Raw genomic sequence first — 17,844 nt, 5'->3', positions numbered from 1 at the left:
CACTTTATACAGGCATCGAGAACGATACGGAAAGCCTTTAAATTTTTGGAGAGGTCCCTATTTAGAGCTCTCATTGTTCCCAGGTGTATGCACTGATGGCTAACAGGTTGATCTATTCCATCCAAGTTGCAGTTTGCTATCAGACAAATCGTATTTATTGTTTGGAGAAAAGGGGGATTCAAGTTGCTGCGACTAAACCTTATCTCCTTTAATTGCTTTAAAAGCTGCCTTTTCTAATATGCAGCTTTGATCCTCGGGAAACAAAAAAACATGGCCGAGCGACCATGTACAGAATAACAGTCGAAAGGATGAAAGTAGAGATATATGATGTAATGGAACTTAGATAATGTTTAGTGGATTTGGATAATGTATATCGAGTTTTAATTTAAGTTGGGTTTGGATAGTAGGTAGAATATTGAAATTGAGAAATTGAATTATATAATTGAATGTGATGCATCATGTAGCTGAAAAGGAGGCAGGAAAAGAGTGATGGGTGGTGGGCGGTGATTTCAGAGAAAATGTTATCCTCCTCGACCCATAACCTCCATTTCCTATGTCATAACCATTTTTAAGTAAAATAATTAAATATTATTTTAAAAAACGATTATGACTTTTATATGGAAAAATTGGGTGATTTTGGATTAATTAAAATTAAATTGAAAATGAGTCGCCATCGACCTTTGGGTTAGGTAGGTCGAATACCTAAAAAAACGTCTTTTAAAAACAATTTTAAGAAAAATAGTTTTATAAGACAAAAATTTGATCTACGTTACCAAAGATTTATTTAAAACAGGTTCGGGAGTCGGTTACGTGTGGGGAAGGATAAACACCCCTACAACGCCCAAAATTGGTACTGTGTCGCTTACATGTCGTCGTGATTGTGGAAAGTATGAATCGAATATAAAATTAAATTATGATCCATTTATTGAATATTAAATTTGCTTCAAATAATTATTAGGGAAAATTCTTTAACTTGAAAAGAAATCTCGAAATTAACAATCCTCCGTCGGGAAAGCTATTTTTGACTATTTCTTAGCTGTAAAGGATATTCCCTATTCGATAAAACAAGAATGTAATATAAATTGAAAAATAAACACTTGTGTGAAATAAAATAACTTGCATCACGTTATTCGAATTAAAATATGAGATGAATTAATTAACAAAATAGAATCAATTTTATTCCAAGTTCATATTTGTTTGAATGTCGTATCGGATTGTACCACTTCGACCAAGTGATACTTTCCACGCCGTTCTATAAATATGTGTTCTTGAAATTATTCGAATATTTCATACATAGATAAAAATATAATGAAAATAAATGTAATTGGAAATACAAATATTTACATTAAATGAAATCAAACACATTGTTTACACAATCCAAATAATTAACTAATGAGTAAAATACACATCCATACATAAATGACTAAAATGCAAATCAGTAAATATTATAGACCAAAATAAACATTAAAAACATTTAAGGAGCTAAAATATAATTAACAGAAATTTAAAATATTGAACAGTAAATAAGAAATTAAAGGACCATAACCATAAATGCAGAAACTGGAGGGACGAAAATAAAATAATAAAAAACCTAAAGAACTAAACAATAATTAAGCTAAATGTTAAACACGTACTAAAATGAAACATGCATAAAATAACATGGCCAAATTCGAACTCTAATAAAATGTTATAATAAACCAGATAAGGACTAAAATATAATGAAAGTAAAATAAACAGACATTAATCATATTTAACCCAAATATGAGAGTAATGATCAAAATAAAAGTTTCATAAACAAAGAGTACAATGTCTAAACTTTACGAAATATTAACAATAACCATTCCAGTGACCAATATGTAAACTTTACAAAATATAGGGCTTGAAGTACAAAATAAATAAAATACACTAAACCCTTAAACAAACTTACAAACACGGGCCCCCTTTACAATGTAATTAAACCATAAACTAACTAGTGACTAAAATAAAATGTATACAAATGACATGGCCAGATTCGAATGTCAACAAAAATATACAATGAACTAAAACAGTGACTAAAATGAACCTAAAAGAAAATTTAAGCCTAAATCAAACATTAACCCAATCGAACCCACAAGCCAACATAAAGGACCGAAATGAAAAGGAAGCAAAACAGATGACCAAAAATCATAAACCTCATCTAAAATAAAAACTAAGAACAAAGACGGACTAAAATAAAAAGCAACCCAGTTTAAAGACTAAAACATAAATGTTAATAAATTCCATTAATATACATACAATGATCAAAATAAAATTAATCACAAATCAATAAACCTGAATAGTCATAAAACCAAACTAATATTACAGAAAATTTAAGGACTGAAATAAACATTTCACAAGTTCCAGGCCTGATATATAAAAATTATCATAAACATCAACACATATATTAGGACGAAAATATAACAAGAAATAAAAAGGAGACTCAAATAGAAAACTGAAACCTAAAAGACTAAATAGGAATTAGACCATACACATGCCAATGGCTAAAATAATATATTTACAAATATAGTGACCAATGTCAAATATTAACAAAATAGCTTAACAAATAATAAAAGGACTAAAAATATAAATAAGGAAACATCAGAATCTGAAATCAAATAAATGAAACTTCATTTAATGGCTACATCAGAACGTTACAAATACACGGGGACCTATAGTGCGATTTACCCTAAAAATATGAGAAACACGGGGAAGATTATGAACATACGGGGACCAAATGGGCTATTTACCCTTTCATGCTGAAACACGCATACCCTGACCCCCTAAACAGTGTCGTTCCAACTGGGAAATAAAAGCCCAAAACATGAGCTAAACCTCTCATCTCCCTCATTTCCCACTTGCCCCAGAAACAAAAAGAGAGAGAGGGGGAAAACTCTCTCAAATCTCTCTCTGGAGAAGAGGAACACGCCGCCGCCGGTGGAGCTCTCGGCGGAGCTCACGGCGGCCCACGACGGCAGGAGAGAGAAAACCACCCTCAGAACGATCCCCTGTTCATACCCATGTCGAAAACCGAACTCCTTTAGTCTAAAACCCTCCCCAAAGACCTAGATCTAGGTTATACCTTTCGAATAAATGAGGAAAACCGGCGACTCTCGGACTTCCAATGCCAAACCGAGGTAAGAAAATCGCTCCTTTCCTTCATTTCTTTCTTTTGTGGGGTTCTAATCTCGGTAGTCTCTTTGTTTTTTTTTCTCAAATGTTTTTTTTTCTTTTTCTAAAAACCCGAATGAAAAATCCACCCTCTCTCTGGTTGCATGCTTGATTTATGGTTGATTTTGCTTCGTTTGGTGAGATGATGATGATGCTAGCGTAGGGGTAAGGGTCTCTGACCTTGGTAGGGACAAATTTCCCGATTTATCGGGATTTAGGTATTTTTAATTTAGGGTTTGGATATATATTTTTTTACTGATTTGGGTTGATTTGGGACTGATGGGGTTGCTGTTTGATTGATTTTTCACTGTAGATGACGATGGTGGCGCGGGAACGGCGGCTGGACCATCGGAGTGGGCCGGAACAGTGACGGTGGCGCGGCTGTTCATCTGTTGCTGGCGGCGGCGACTGGATGATGATACGTTTAGGGTTTAAAACCCTAATTACTTGGGCCAGATCCAGGCTTGGTTCGGGTATTGGGCCTGAACCGGGTCTGGGCTCCAGGTCTTATAATTCTGGGTCGGGTTTGGTATCTGATGGGCTTCGGGTTTGAGCCTGCAAAAATTTGTAATAATAAATAATAATAAAATAATAAGATAACGATAATAATAATAATAATAATAATAAAATAACGAAAAAAACCCGGACAAAAACGGGTGTCTACAGCTGCCCCTCTTTGCACATTCTTATGTTAACAAGAATAGGGCAAAGACGACAAGAAAACACGTTTTTGTCTGGTTCTCCTCTTTTTGGTTTGAAAAAAATGGATAGTTTTGTTGGTGGGGACGACACTGCTCATACGCAATGAAGAGGTCTGGTCATCTAAGGGCGACACGGCTCCTACGTGATGAAAAAATCTGTCGGGGGATGACACGGCTCATACGTGACGAAGAGTTCTGGTCATCTTTAGGAAGGGTGATAACTAGGTTCCTACGTGATGAGGACGGCTGGTTATCTAGGGGTGACCCGGTTCCTACGTGATGAGGAAATCTGGTCAGGGGATGACACGGCTCATACGTGATGAAGAGGTCTGGCCATCTAAAGGTGATAACACGGTTCCTACGTGATGAGGACGGCTGGTTATCTAAGGGTGACCCAGTTCCTACGTGATGAGGAAATCTGGTCAGGGGATGACACGGCTCATACGTGATGAAGAGTTCTGGCCATCTAAAGGTGATAACACGGCTCCTACGTGATGAGGAGATCTGGTCTGGGGATGACACGGTTCCTACATGATGAAGACGGATGGCCATCTTTAGGAGTTATGGTTTCAAGAGAAACCAAATTAAAGATTTGTTTCAAAAGAAACAGACTCAAAGATTTGTTTCAAGAAAACAAGCTCAAAGATAATGTGTTTCAAAAGCAACTGTCTCGAAAGAGACAAAATTCATTTCAAATGAAACAACTCAAAAGATGACGTTTAAAGGGAAATTGTCTCAAGCGAGACAAAATTTGTTTTTAAGGGAACGTTCTCAAATATCTGTGTTTCATGGGAAACTGTCTCAAATGAGACAAAATTCATTTCAAGGGAAACGATTTCAAAGATGTTTGTTTTGTTTCAAGGGAAACAAATTCAATGATGGTAAATTTTGTTTTCCAAAGAAACAAACTCAAAGATTTTTCTCAAAGAAACTGTCTCGAGAGAAACAAAATTTTGTTTCCAAAGAAAGAGATTCAATGATGATTTTTCTTCAAAAGAAACTGTTTTAAGGGATAAAACCTTGTTTCCAGAGAAACAAACTCAAAGATGATCTTGTTTTAAGAGAAAATGTTTCAAGAGACAAAATTCGTTTGAAGGGAAACGATTCAAAGATGTCATTGAAAGGAAACTGTCTCATGCGAGACAAAATTTGTTTTAATAGAAACGATCTCAAAGGTGGGTAGTTTTAAAAGAAATTGTCTAAACGATCTCAAATGTGGGTATTTTCAAAAGAAGTTGTCTCGAGAGACAAAATTTTGTTTCAAAGGAAACAAACTCAAAGATTTTTTTTCAAAAGAAATTGTCTTTAAGAGATAAAATTTTGTTTCAAAAGAAACAGACTCAAAGATTGATCACATCTTAAGTGAGACCAAATTTGTTTCAAATGAAACAATCTCAAAAGTTAGTTTTTCATTAGAAACTGTCTCAAGAGATACAAAATTCATTTTAAGAGAAACAGATTCAAAGATTTTTTTCAAAAGAAATTATCTTAAGATAGACAAAATTTTGTTTCCAAAGAAACAAACTCAAAGATTTTTGTTTTAAAAGAAACTATCTTAAGAGAGACAAAATTTGTTTCCAAAGAAACAAACTCAAAGATTTTTTTCAAAAGAAACAATCTCAAAGATTTTTTTTTCACAAAATTGTCTCAAGAGAGACAAAACTTTGTTTCAGACTCAAAGATTTTTCACGAAATTGTCTCAAGAGAGACAAAACTTTGTTTCAAAATAAATAGACTCAAAGATTTTTCAAAAGAAACAACTCAAAGATATTTATTCAAAAGGAACAAACTCCAAGATTTTTATTCAAAAGGAGCAAACTCAAAGATTTTTTCAAGAGGAACAAACTCAAAGATTTTTTCCAGAGAAACAAACTCAAAGATTTTTTTTTCAAGAGAAACTAACTCAAAGATTTTTTCAAGAGAAACAAACTCAAAGATTTTTTTCAAGAGAAACTGTCTCAAGAGAGACAAAAAAAATCGTTTTAAAAGATTCAAATATTGTCGATTTTGTTTATATGGAAATAACCTCAAAGGTGTTTTCAAAAGTGTTTATTTTGTTTCAAATGAAACAATTTCAGGACTTGTTTAAAGGGGAAACTGTCTCGTGCGAGACAAATCAACTTTGAAAATCTCAAGTGATATTAATTTTGCTTTAAGTACAACAACCTTGAAATTTGTATTATGAGAGAAAATGATGTCTCAAGCGAGACAAAATTTGCTTTAAGATATAGTCTCAAATGAGACAAAATTTGTTTTTAGAGAAATTGTCTCAAGCGAGACAAAGTTTGAGAAAACGATCTCAAGTGAGATCAACTTTGTTTAATGTGACACAAATTCGAAATTTGTATCTCAATGAAAAATGTCTCCAGTGAGGCGGAATTTGTTTTTCAAGAAATTGTCTCAAACGAGACAAAATTTGTTTTTAGAAAGCTGTCTCAATCGAGACAAAATTTGCTTTGAAAGAAATTGTCTCAAGCGAGACAAAAATTTGTTTTAAAATTCTCAAAATTTGTGGAAAAATATCTCAAGTGAGACAAAAATTTTGTTTTGAAATAGATACGATCTCAAATGAGATCAACTTTGTTTAATGTGAAACAAATTCAAAATTTGGATCTCAAAGGAAAAATGTCTCAAATGAGACGAAATTTGTTTTGAAATAAATTGTCTCAAGCGAGACAAAATTTGTTTTTAGAAAAATCTCAAAGTTTGTGGAAAAATGTCTCAAGAGACTGAATTTTACTTCAATGAAAAACCTCAAAGATGATAGATAGTCTTCTTGTTCCTGTATGTTGAGGAAATGTCTTGATTGTTGACTTCAAGAAGTCAAATCATTGCTTCTTCAAGTTAGGGATTTCTGGTCATTTCTGAGCTTGATTTCCTGAGAGATCAAAATGATGTATTTTTGACTGACTATCTTGGATGTTATGATGGATGTCAAGATGAAATTTATTTGATTTTTTTTATTGAATTTGTCCTCCAGCGAGGAGAAAAATGTCTTTAATACACATGATGATAAATGTTTGATCCCAATTTTATGTATCATGTATGTATGTGTATGTATGTATGTATGTATGTACTTTTCTCGATCTAGAAGGAGAATGATCGCGAGAGCAGTCTTCACTCTATCATTGATTCAACTTGTCCGTATTTCCACCAATGTGTACTCTTACAAACCTTGACCTGAGACCATTTGTTTATTCCATCAAATTTTGCCCTAAAATTTAGCTTCTCTTGCCCCTCTTCGATCTTGAGCTTCAGATAGATATTTTTTGAATTCCAAGATACGCCTCCAGAGAGATTATCTTGTTTGAAAATGTTTTTCTTCTTCTTTTATTTTCAAAAGTCTGAAAATATCAATAGTTTTGAAAAATGTTTAATCAAAAGTTTTGAAAACATTGCTCCTTTCAAGGTTTCACAATTGACAAGTCATAAAACAAGAGTTCATTGGATATCAAAGAATTAATTACAATTGTAATCCTTCAATAAATTATAGCTATTTGACAAGTGTCAAGATCAATGCTATCTTTGAGAGATGGTTAAGTAAGGAAGGATAAAAAAGTCTCAAGTGGTTAATTTTGGTCAAAAGTATAGTGTTCTCATTTATTTGATGTTCTCTGATCTGATGGAGTAGCTTCTGTACTCAGTTATTGGAAGTTTTCTCTGACTCCCAACTCTCATGTTCTCATTCATGTTGTGTGATGCCTCATCAAGGGATTTGAGCAATCGTCTCCTATGTAATAATCTTCATATTCGAGCCGCCCCTTTCAGGTCTTCAACTCGAATCCTCCTTTGGTTTCAAGACGTTACTCAGAATTTTACGTCTTTAACCCCCCTTTGTTATTTTTCTCTATCATGCATTAAAGATTTTAGAAAATCTTTATAAGTAAAATATTAATCCTGATAGGCGGGATGAAATATGAGGATAGTCTCTTCCGCTTAGAAATCCATATATGATTAGAAGGGACTTGTAAGACACGTAATGTAGGTCATGGTTCAGGGTTATGAAAGAAAGGGATAAAAGGCCCAAACATGTGTTTTAAGGGTATTTAAACCAAGGATCAATTAACTCTGATGCCTTCGATCTTGTTTTGCTCAATTTGAATCTACTCGCATGTCTTTCTCTTGATGTTCTATGATCTTCTGGTGAACTAATTCTGGATCAATCTCATAGTTTGAAACTTGATGTGCCATTTGAGTCGAGAGACTCTTTGTATGTGCTCTTTGTCCTCTTTCTCTTATTTTTTTTTTACTTTGTTTCTTTCTCTTTGTTTTTCTTTTCTCTTCGCTTTAATATGATCTTTGCACTATGTATTTGGTTCACCTTTCGGTATCTCATTTGGATCAATTTTCTTCACTCAGATTTCCTTCACATTGCCCCCCAGTGTGGAGGGTGATCCTTGGTTAGGGTTGAATCAAAAGAAAATATCATTCAGGCTCAAAGGGGACACAAGGGATATATTTTCTCCTTTTGTGAAGGGATAAAGAAAGAAAGCCGTTCATCATCTCATACACAGAAGTCCTTGCAGAAGAGGTATCCCCAGGGGGATAGATTTTCAGGATTAATTTTTATTTAAATGAAAACAGTAATTAATGCATGATAAAATTATTTTGAATGAATTCTATTTTTTCTTCGCTTCTTGCTCTCAACATGTCTCAATTGCTCATTCTCGTCTTCAGAAAATTGATGCGAGATGCCCCACACTGTGTCTTCTTTGTAGGAAGGTTTATGTTCAAGTGAACATCTTGTACTCAATGTCTGTAGGTTTTATTGGTAGAAAAAGTTGGTTCTACGTCTAAGAAGACGATGATGACTTTATTGGCTCAAAGAAAGGTATGGGTATGACTTTTGTGTCTCAAAAAATAAATACAGTGTTTCAAGGTGGAAAGAATATTTCAAGGTCTCAAAGAGAGGGAACGTTTCAAGGTCGAAAAGAATATTTCAAGGTCTCAAAGAGATAGAATGTCAAAAATTGGTTATTTGGTAGTGACCAGGAATTATTTCGGGTAAAAAAAAATCGAGAGATTTTATTTTGGGTTTGGACAGAATAAGAAAGGGTCTAATCTTGCCATATGTCAAAAATCTATAATTCTTGAAGAATTAAAAGGATTCCTAACTCATTTGATATTCAAAGAACTAAAGATTAAAATTTGTTCAATTATTTAACCTTAGAAAGTAGCATAATTTCAATCATAAAAAAAATTAAAAAATATTTATGAAAATATTAAAGAAGGAAAAAAACCGAGTTCAAACAAAACTATGCTCTCAGTGCAAGTGGTAGATGCAATGGCCCCATTTTTCTTTGATTGTACATGCCCCTGAATCCATTATGTTCTGGATCTTGCACTTCAGTGCCTTACAATTTTCAGTAGTATGCCCTGAGATCCCAATGTGATAGTTGCATATGGCGTTAATATCATGGCCTTCAGGATATGGGCCAGTTCTTGGTTTGGATTGAACTGGAATCACCAGGTTGTTCTCAATTAGCGCTGGGAGCAATTCCTTATATGTCATCGGAATCAGATTGATACATGTCTTTTTACGAAAAACATTATGAGACACGGTCCCCAGATTAGCTAAATCCACTAGACTGACCTCAGCTCTTTCCTCGACGTCAGTATGGCTAGTACCACATATCTGGCCATTCTTGATAGCTCTTTCAATCATTTCTCCACACATGATGATGTCAGAGAAACTCTTAGTGGCAACCCCTATCATGTAGTCGATATATGGAGACTTCAATGTATCGATGAATAGAGTGATAAACTCTTTTTTTTGTCATTGGTAGATGCACTTGAGATGCAACATCCCTCCATCGTTGTGCTCCATCGTTGTGCGTACTGTCGAAAGCTCTCATAATTCTTCATCTCCATATTCTGAAGCATTGTTCGATCGGGGGCCATATCAATCATGTGCTTGTATTGGCCCAGAAAAGCACTAGCCAAATCCCTCCAGGAGCGGACTTGAGTATGACTCAGTTGATTATACCACCTAGAAGCGGGTCCAATCAAACTATCTTGAAAGCAGTGGATCAACATCGGATCATTGTTGGTGTATCCAGTCATCCTTCGGATAAACATCGTGAGATGTGCATTGGGGCAACTGGTTCCACTATACTTTTCAAACTCGGGCATCTTGAATTTGGGCGGAAGCACCAGGTCAGGAACTAGTACTAGTTCTGTTGCATCCATCCCGCTGTGAGAGCTCTGTCCTCTCATTCCCTGGAATGTTTCTCTACACCATTGTTTCAAATTCTCCGGGATCTCGTTATTTGTTCTTTTCGTCACTTCGTGACTAGGAATCCTGTTGGGCGATATAATTGGTTATGAACTAGCCTGTGCTTTCACACATTTAACTGTTTCACGGGTTAATGAAATCTTTTCTTTGCCTTTTTCTTGGTTGAGCTCAGCCATCTTTGCTACCATTTGGTCAACTAGGTCTTTTTGGTTTTGCAAGATACGATCCACGGTGGTCTTTTGCATCTGCTCCATTTTAACCTCCCACTCTGCTTGCAACTTTTGCAAACTCTTGTTCAGCTCTTTCTTCAATTCCTCAAATTTTGCATCCATTTTCAATACTTTGTGAATGCAGTTGCACAGTTAGAAGCGCTTCCTCAAAGTTTCCCACAAGGTATGATTAATGCACATAACAATGCTTAAATGAATGTTGAATAAAATGCAATGATACAAATGCGGATGCAAAAATATTGATCCCAACGATAAATACCGTAGAACAATTTCCACCAGAGATAAAAAATTTCACATTACAAGACAGTCCACTTTACAGACATGTCTTCGCTTAGATGGTGAGCCTGGAATGGATCACTGCTTCATATCGGATCTTCGTCCTCAATAATGATGCCCCTCAAGCGCTCTGTAATCTGACTCCGTTAATGCCTCGGTGGTAGTGAGGTCGGTGTGTCGTTCTTTGATAACTAGCGACGAAATGATTGTAGATAAGACTTCACTGCTAGATTACTCCTTGAATCAGTGGATCATCATCTCAGTACCGAATGACGCACGATCTTCGAGCTCACTGCTTCGTCTCGGATCTTTGTACTTGGAACCGATGCCCCTCAATGCTCTGTAAGCTAACTCCATTAATACCTCGGCTATGCTGAAGTTTGTGCTCCACTCCCTGATGGTTAACGATGGAATAATTGTGGATGAGAATCTACTGCTGGATTACTCCTTAGATCAGTGGATTATCATATCAGTCTCGAATGATGCACGATCTTCGAGAAAATCTCATTCTCGTACTCTGTGCATTTCTTTTTAGCCTTAGGTGCACGTCTGTGTACGCGACTGCTTGGTTGAAAACTTTTATCTCTTCTTGTGAAAATTTTCTCTCGAATATCCCCTTGCTGATCAACATTTTCGCATTATGTTATGATGATGCAATGTAAAGAAGAATGAAAAAAACAAAAACAACAGAAAATAAATAAGTTAGTGCACACAAAGAAAATAAAAGAAATTAGTTAGTACAGGTAAGACAATCGATATAGATAAAAGTGTTATTAAAAGATGAATACAACACCTACCCATCATGATATCTACCCGAGCATGCTTTAAATAGATAATAGTCCTACCCGTACATGTTATCTACCCAAAATGAATAATTTCAAAAAATTGGTCCTAACCGCATGGTATCTAGTTCGCATGCTTTTATTCAAAAAGAAAACAAATTCTACGAAATTAAAACAAAAGATAAGGGTTTAGAAACACTCCTCCTTTGTGTACACCTAGTTTGGGTACCTACTGACGGACGAAGGTTCGGTATGACTATACCTAGGGTGATCGTTCGACGGTTCACTATATGCTTGGTTTCGGCTCTAACGGAAAAAAGGGACTCGAATTGTCCTTGATGTCGGTGCCCCCTTGGGCTGCCAGACCCTCAATCCTTACCCATTACAGGTTTCAAACGGACCGAGTTCAATTCGAGGGGATTCACTGCCTTATACCCATACGAGGAATAAATTCCTACGAAGGTATAAGGTATGTATCCCATGGTTTATTTGCTAAAACTCATACGAAGAATAAATTCTTACGAGAGTGAAGCATTCACCCCAACTAATTTGGATCGAAGCTCGTGTCTAGAGCTTATGTTATGCCAATGCGAGTGATGTGTGTGAGGAGGAACATACCTACCTTTGACTCAAAATGAAAAGGAAAAAACTCGACAAAAACTTGGACAGAGCTGAAAGCAAAAAGATAAAATGTTAGTATGATAATTAAAAATGAAGCAATTAAAAATTTCAATAAACGGATCATAAATTAACTAAAACTAGAAATCATAATTTCCACCAAGATGACAATATGTAAACGACATACAGCCTGACTCTCTAAAAAAAGTCCCCAGCAGAGTCGCCAAGCTGTCATAACCATTTTTAAGTAAAACAATTAAATATTATTTTAAAAAAACGATTATGACTTTTATATGGAAAAATTGGGTGATTTTGGATTAATTAAAATTAAATTGAAAATGAGTCGCCATCGACCTTTGGGTTAGGTAGGTCGAATACCTAAAAAAACGTCTTTTAAAAACAATTTTAAGAAAAATAGTTTTATAAGACAAAAATTTGATCTACGTTACCAAAGATTTATTTAAAACAGGTTCGGGAGTCGGTTACGTATGGGGAAGGATAAACACCCCTACAACGCCCAAAATTGGTACTGTGTCGCTTACATGTCGTCGTGATTGTGGAAAGTATGAATCGAATATAAAATTAAATTATGATCCATTTATTGAATATTAATTTGCTTCAAATAATTATTAGGGAAAATTCTTTAACTTGAAAAGAAATCTCGAAATTAACAATCCTCCGTCGGGAAAGCTATTTTGACTATTTCTTAGCTGTAAAGGATATTCCCTATTCGATAAAACAAGAATGTAATATAAATTGAAAAATAAACACTTGTGTGAAATAAAATAACTTGCATCACGTTATTCGAATTAAAATATGAGATGAATTAATTAACAAAATAGAATCAATTTTATTCCAAGTTCATATTTGTTTGAATGTCGTATCGGATTGTACCACTTCGACCAAGTGATACTTTCCACGCCCATTCTATAAATATGTGTTCTTGAAATTATTCGAATATTTCATACATAGATAAAAATATAATGAAAATAAATGTAATTGGAAATACAAATATTTACATTAAATGAAATCAAACACATTGTTTACACAATCCAAATAATTAACTAATGAGTAAAATACACATCCATACATAAATGACTAAAATGCAAATCAGTAAATATTATAGACCAAAATAAACATTAAAAACATTTAAGGAGCTAAAATATAATTAACAGAAATTTAAATATTGAACAGTAAATAAGAAATTAAAGGACCATAACCATAAATGCAGAAACTGGAGGGACGAAAATAAAATAATAAAAAACCTAAAGAACTAAACAATAATTAAGCTAAATGTTAAACACGTACTAAAATGAAACATGCATAAAATAACATGGCCAAATTCGAACTCTAATAAAATGTTATAATAAACCAGATAAGGACTAAAATATAATGAAAGTAAAATAAACAGACATTAATCAATATTTAACCCAAAATATGAGAGTAATGATCAAAATAAAAGTTTCATAAACAAAGAGTACAATGTCTAAACTTTACGAAATATTAACAATAACCATTCCAGTGACCAATATGTAAACTTTACAAAATATAGGGCTTGAAGTACAAAATAAATAAAATACACTAAACCCTTAAACAAACTTACAAACACGGGGCCCCTTTACAATGTAATTAAACCATAAACTAACTAGTGACTAAATAAAATGTATACAAATGACATGGCCAGATTCGAATGTCAACAAAATATACAATGAACTAAAACAGTGACTAAAATGAACCTAAAAGAAAATTTAAGCCTAAATCAAACATTAACCCAATCGAACCCACAAGCCAACATAAAGGACCGAAATGAAAAGGAAGCAAAACAGATGACCAAAATCATAAACCTCATCTAAAATAAAAACTAAGAACAAAGACGGACTAAAATAAAAAGCAACCCAGTTTAAAGACTAAAACATAAATGTTAATAAATTCCATTAATATACATACAATGATCAAAATAAAATTAATCACAAATCAATAAACCTGAATAGTCATAAAACCAAACTAATATTACAGAAAATTTAAGGACTGAAATAAACATTTCACAAGTTCCAGGCCTGATATATAAAAATTATCATAAACATCAACACATATATTAGGACGAAAATATAACAAGAAATAAAAAGGAGACTCAAATAGAAAACTGAAACCTAAAAGACTAAATAGGAATTAGACCATACACATGCCAATGGCTAAAATAATATATTTACAAATATAGTGACCAATGTCAAATATTAACAAAATAGCTTAACAAATAATAAAAGGACTAAAATATAAATAAGGAAACATCAGAATCTGAAATCAAATAAATGAAACTTCATTTAATGGCTACATCAGAACGTTACAAAATACACGGGGACCTATAGTGCGATTTACCCTAAAAATATGAGAAACACGGGGAAGATTATGAACATACGGGGACCAAATGGGCTATTTACCCTTTCATGCTGAAACACGCATACCCTGACCCCCTAAACGGTGTCGTTCCAACTGGGAAATAAAAGCCCAAAACATGAGCTAAACCTCTCATCTCCCTCATTTCCCACTTGCCCCAGAAACAAAAAGAGAGAGAGGGGGAAAACTCTCTCAAATCTCTCTCTGGAGAAGAGGAACACGCCGCCGCCGGTGGAGCTCTCGGCAGAGCTCACGGCGGCCCACGACGGCAGGAGAGAGAAAACCACCCTCAGAACGATCCCCTGTTCATACCCATGTCGAAAACCGAACTCCTTTAGTCTAAAACCCTCCCCAAAGACCTAGATCTAGGTTATACCTTTCGAATAAATGAGGAAAACCGGCGACTCTCGGACTTCCAATGCCAAACCGAGGTAAGAAAATCGCTCCTTTCCTTCCTTTCTTTCTTTTGTGGGGTTCTAATCTCGGTAGTCTCTTTGTTTTTTTTTTCTCAAATGTTTTTTTTTCTTTTTCTGGAAACCCGAATGAAAAATCCCCCCTCTCTCTGGTTGCATGCTTGATTTATGGTTGATTTTGCTTCGTTTGGTGAGATGATGATGATGCTAGCGTAGGGGTAAGGGTCTCTGACCTTGGTAGGGACAAATTTCCCGATTTATCGGGATTTAGGTATTTTTAATTTAGGGTTTGGATATATATTTTTTTACTGATTTGGGTTGATTTGGGACTGATGGGGTTGCTGTTTGATTGATTTTTCACTGTAGATGACGATGGTGGCGCGGGAACGGCGGCTGGACCATCGGAGTGGGCCGGAACAGTGACGGTGGCGCGGCTGTTCATCTGTTGCTGGCGGCGGCGGCTGGATGATGATACGTTTAGGGTTTAAAACCCTAATTACTTGGGCCAGATCCAGGCTTGGTTCGGGTATTGGGCCTGAACCGGGTCTGGGCTCCAGGTCTTGTAATTCTGGGTCGGGTTTGGTATCTGATGGGCTTCGGGTTTGAGCCTGCAAAAATTTGTAATAATAAATAATAATAAAATAATAAGATAACGATAATAATAATAATAATAATAATAAAATAACGAAAAAAACCCGGACAAAAACGGGTGTCTACATCCTATTTACATACAAATCAGAACCAATCTCCATTCTTCCCACTCTCATTCATATCTCTAAGATTACGGCATGTCGAACAAAATGTCATTACATACCATGTTCAGTGTTTATTCCTCCAAGAAAGATCAGAGTAGGCAATGGCAAAGATAAAGACTTTTAGGGTTTGTTTGCGTGTGCTGACTTCAAGACACATGCGCACCCTCATGGCCTTCGCGTATATATATAAGCTGCCACTATTGGCTATATGCACACTCCACTTTTCTCATTTGTTTAACCCAGTGCCGGATTTCTTCATCTAAGGTCTAGCATGTGGAAATGAGGTGAAGTAGTGCAGCCAAGGATGATTTGCCGGCTAGGATCTCTCCTCCATATACCATACTTACCTTATCCGGCAAGTTGTCCTTGGCTGCACTTCTTTCTCATTTTCACATATTATATCTATGATGATAGTAAAACTGCAAGCGTTGAATCCATATGAAGGGTCGGATTACGTTGTCAAGTAAGTTACTATCCTGGTGTGTGCCTATACATATATCATCTAATTATATGGAGTTCCATTCATTTGAGCATGTTTATATGTCGATATTGCATATGACCCTTTTCTCTTGGAGTCCCCTTATCATCTTCGAAAAAAATGTCTAGTCTCTGTCGTATGCAACCATGCATTATGCATGTCGTGTTCTTGGTTATGAAGTTGCAGGACTTGGAGTCCAGAAATGAAAAGATTCTGGTTGGACATGTCGGTCTAAATTTGCCTGTTGGTGTTGCAGTATGTGATTTGTCATATGCTGTGAGAAAAATCTGAGTTTCATGTCATAAGAAATAACACAGCAATTCAACCTCGTTTTCATTACAAAAACTGAAACTATTCTCTGTACTCAAGCTTCAGCATTTCTTATATAATTGTATGAACAACAGCTGCAAAAGAACCAAATACTGGTCTTCTTAAGCGTTGATTGAAACTCAACATTCCCTGATCTTACTGATTGCGAACCACAATTATGGTCACATAGAAGCAAATTGCCAATTGCTTATGTATATCTTCAGCTGCAGGCATTGTTCTACCCCAATAATGCCACTAGATCATCTATGGATTTCAATGTCTTCTCATAGTACAAGTACGATTCGTATACTTTCGGGGTACGAACGTAATAATCGAACTACGAAAATCAAAGGGAAAAACCATTAATTATTAAGAAATGTTGGCCATTTCAGCTAATTCATAATCTATGAACATACGTACCTCTGCCATGTTATCCACCAATTCATTTGCCGTTTTCACGTACACATCTTTACGGCCTTGGGGCAATGTATTCATGGCGTTCTTCAAATCCTGAGAAAGATAAGCCTGCTTCAGTCGGATATAAAACATGACATACCTCCATGACATGGTGTCCAACATGTCTCTCATGCTATGTAACCCTTCGGCAGTTTGTTTAATTCTCGCAGCGGCGTCTTCTGGCGACAAACCGGGTTCGAAAAACCGTTCCCTGAGAAACGAATGCGTGCCCCAATTCTCTGCCACTGCCACCTGTGTGCCTTGCAATCCTAGTGCAGCCAGTGAGGCAGCAACAAACGTTGTTACGAGTTTTCTCCGGTTGCCGACGATCACAATGTTTTGTTCGGGTTGAACCGATGCTCGGATTACGGAGAGGGGGAGTTTGCTGCAATGGTGAGTTTGGGGTGTGGGAAAGTTATGGTTGACATGGGTGGAAAATGTAGAACTGATGAAGGAGCTCATGATTTTTGGATAATATGTATGGAAATGTTGAAGAACATTAATGGTGCAAAATGTGAAAGTGGATTTTGAATGCTGACCGTATATTGCCCTTTGATCCAACACGGACCTCAGCTTTTTGGCACTCCTTATCTTGTAAAGGGGGACCCGTGAGTTTGGTTCTCTATTTTTCTAAAGTTAAAAATTTAACCCCTCTTATTTTAATTTTATTACAATTTAGTTTCTATATTTTTATAATACAAATCACCTACATATTTCTCTTTTACCATATGTTAACGACATAGCTAATTTAACCTATCTTATCATGGTTCACCAAAACTTCTTTTAGAATATTTCTACAATTCCTCATCCAAATGCACCTTAATAAAATGTGATAAAAAAATTCTACTATTATTTTCATGAGAAAATAGAAATATTTCTCATATATAAGAAACAAATCATAGAGATCTATAAAATGAAGATAATTGATGATCGAATTATTTAGTAACATCCATAAAAATCAACATAGTACGGTAAATGGAAGTAAAAGAAAAGAAATAAAATATATTTAAA

General features: G+C 35.2%; 1 protein-coding gene across 1 annotated transcript; it reads right to left on the bottom strand.

Moving 5' to 3' along the window:
• Positions 1 to 16,418: 16,418 nt before the first annotated feature.
• On the bottom strand, positions 16,419 to 17,407 carry LOC120130661 (photosynthetic NDH subunit of lumenal location 2, chloroplastic-like). Its single transcript, XM_039147858.1, has 2 exons — positions 16,798 to 17,407; positions 16,419 to 16,714 (listed from the first exon to the last, which is right to left on the bottom strand). The coding sequence occupies exons 1-2, from the start codon at positions 17,293 to 17,295 to the stop codon at positions 16,616 to 16,618; spliced, it is 597 nt and encodes a 198-aa protein (XP_039003789.1). The 5' UTR covers positions 17,296 to 17,407; the 3' UTR covers positions 16,419 to 16,615.
• Positions 17,408 to 17,844: the final 437 nt, after the last annotated feature.

The sequence above is a fragment of the Hibiscus syriacus genome, unplaced genomic scaffold (assembly GCF_006381635.1).
Source record: "Hibiscus syriacus cultivar Baekdansim isolate YM2019G1 unplaced genomic scaffold, ASM638163v2 tig00001674_pilon, whole genome shotgun sequence".
In the NCBI taxonomy this organism is placed as follows: Eukaryota; Viridiplantae; Streptophyta; class Magnoliopsida; order Malvales; family Malvaceae; genus Hibiscus; species Hibiscus syriacus.
The sequence above is the reverse complement of the archived record's forward strand: the minus strand, read 5'-3'. Positions and strand labels throughout refer to the sequence as shown.

Bases quoted from the DNA above. Each gene is read 5' to 3' on its own strand.
- LOC120130661 (XM_039147858.1), bottom strand. From the start codon at position 17,295: ATGAGCTCCTTCATCAGTTCTACATTTTCCACCCATGTCAACCATAAC. The intron at 16,715-16,797 runs GTACGTATGTTC...TGATTTTCGTAG, and splicing joins TGGTGGATAACATGGCAGAG to TTCGATTATTACGTTCGTAC.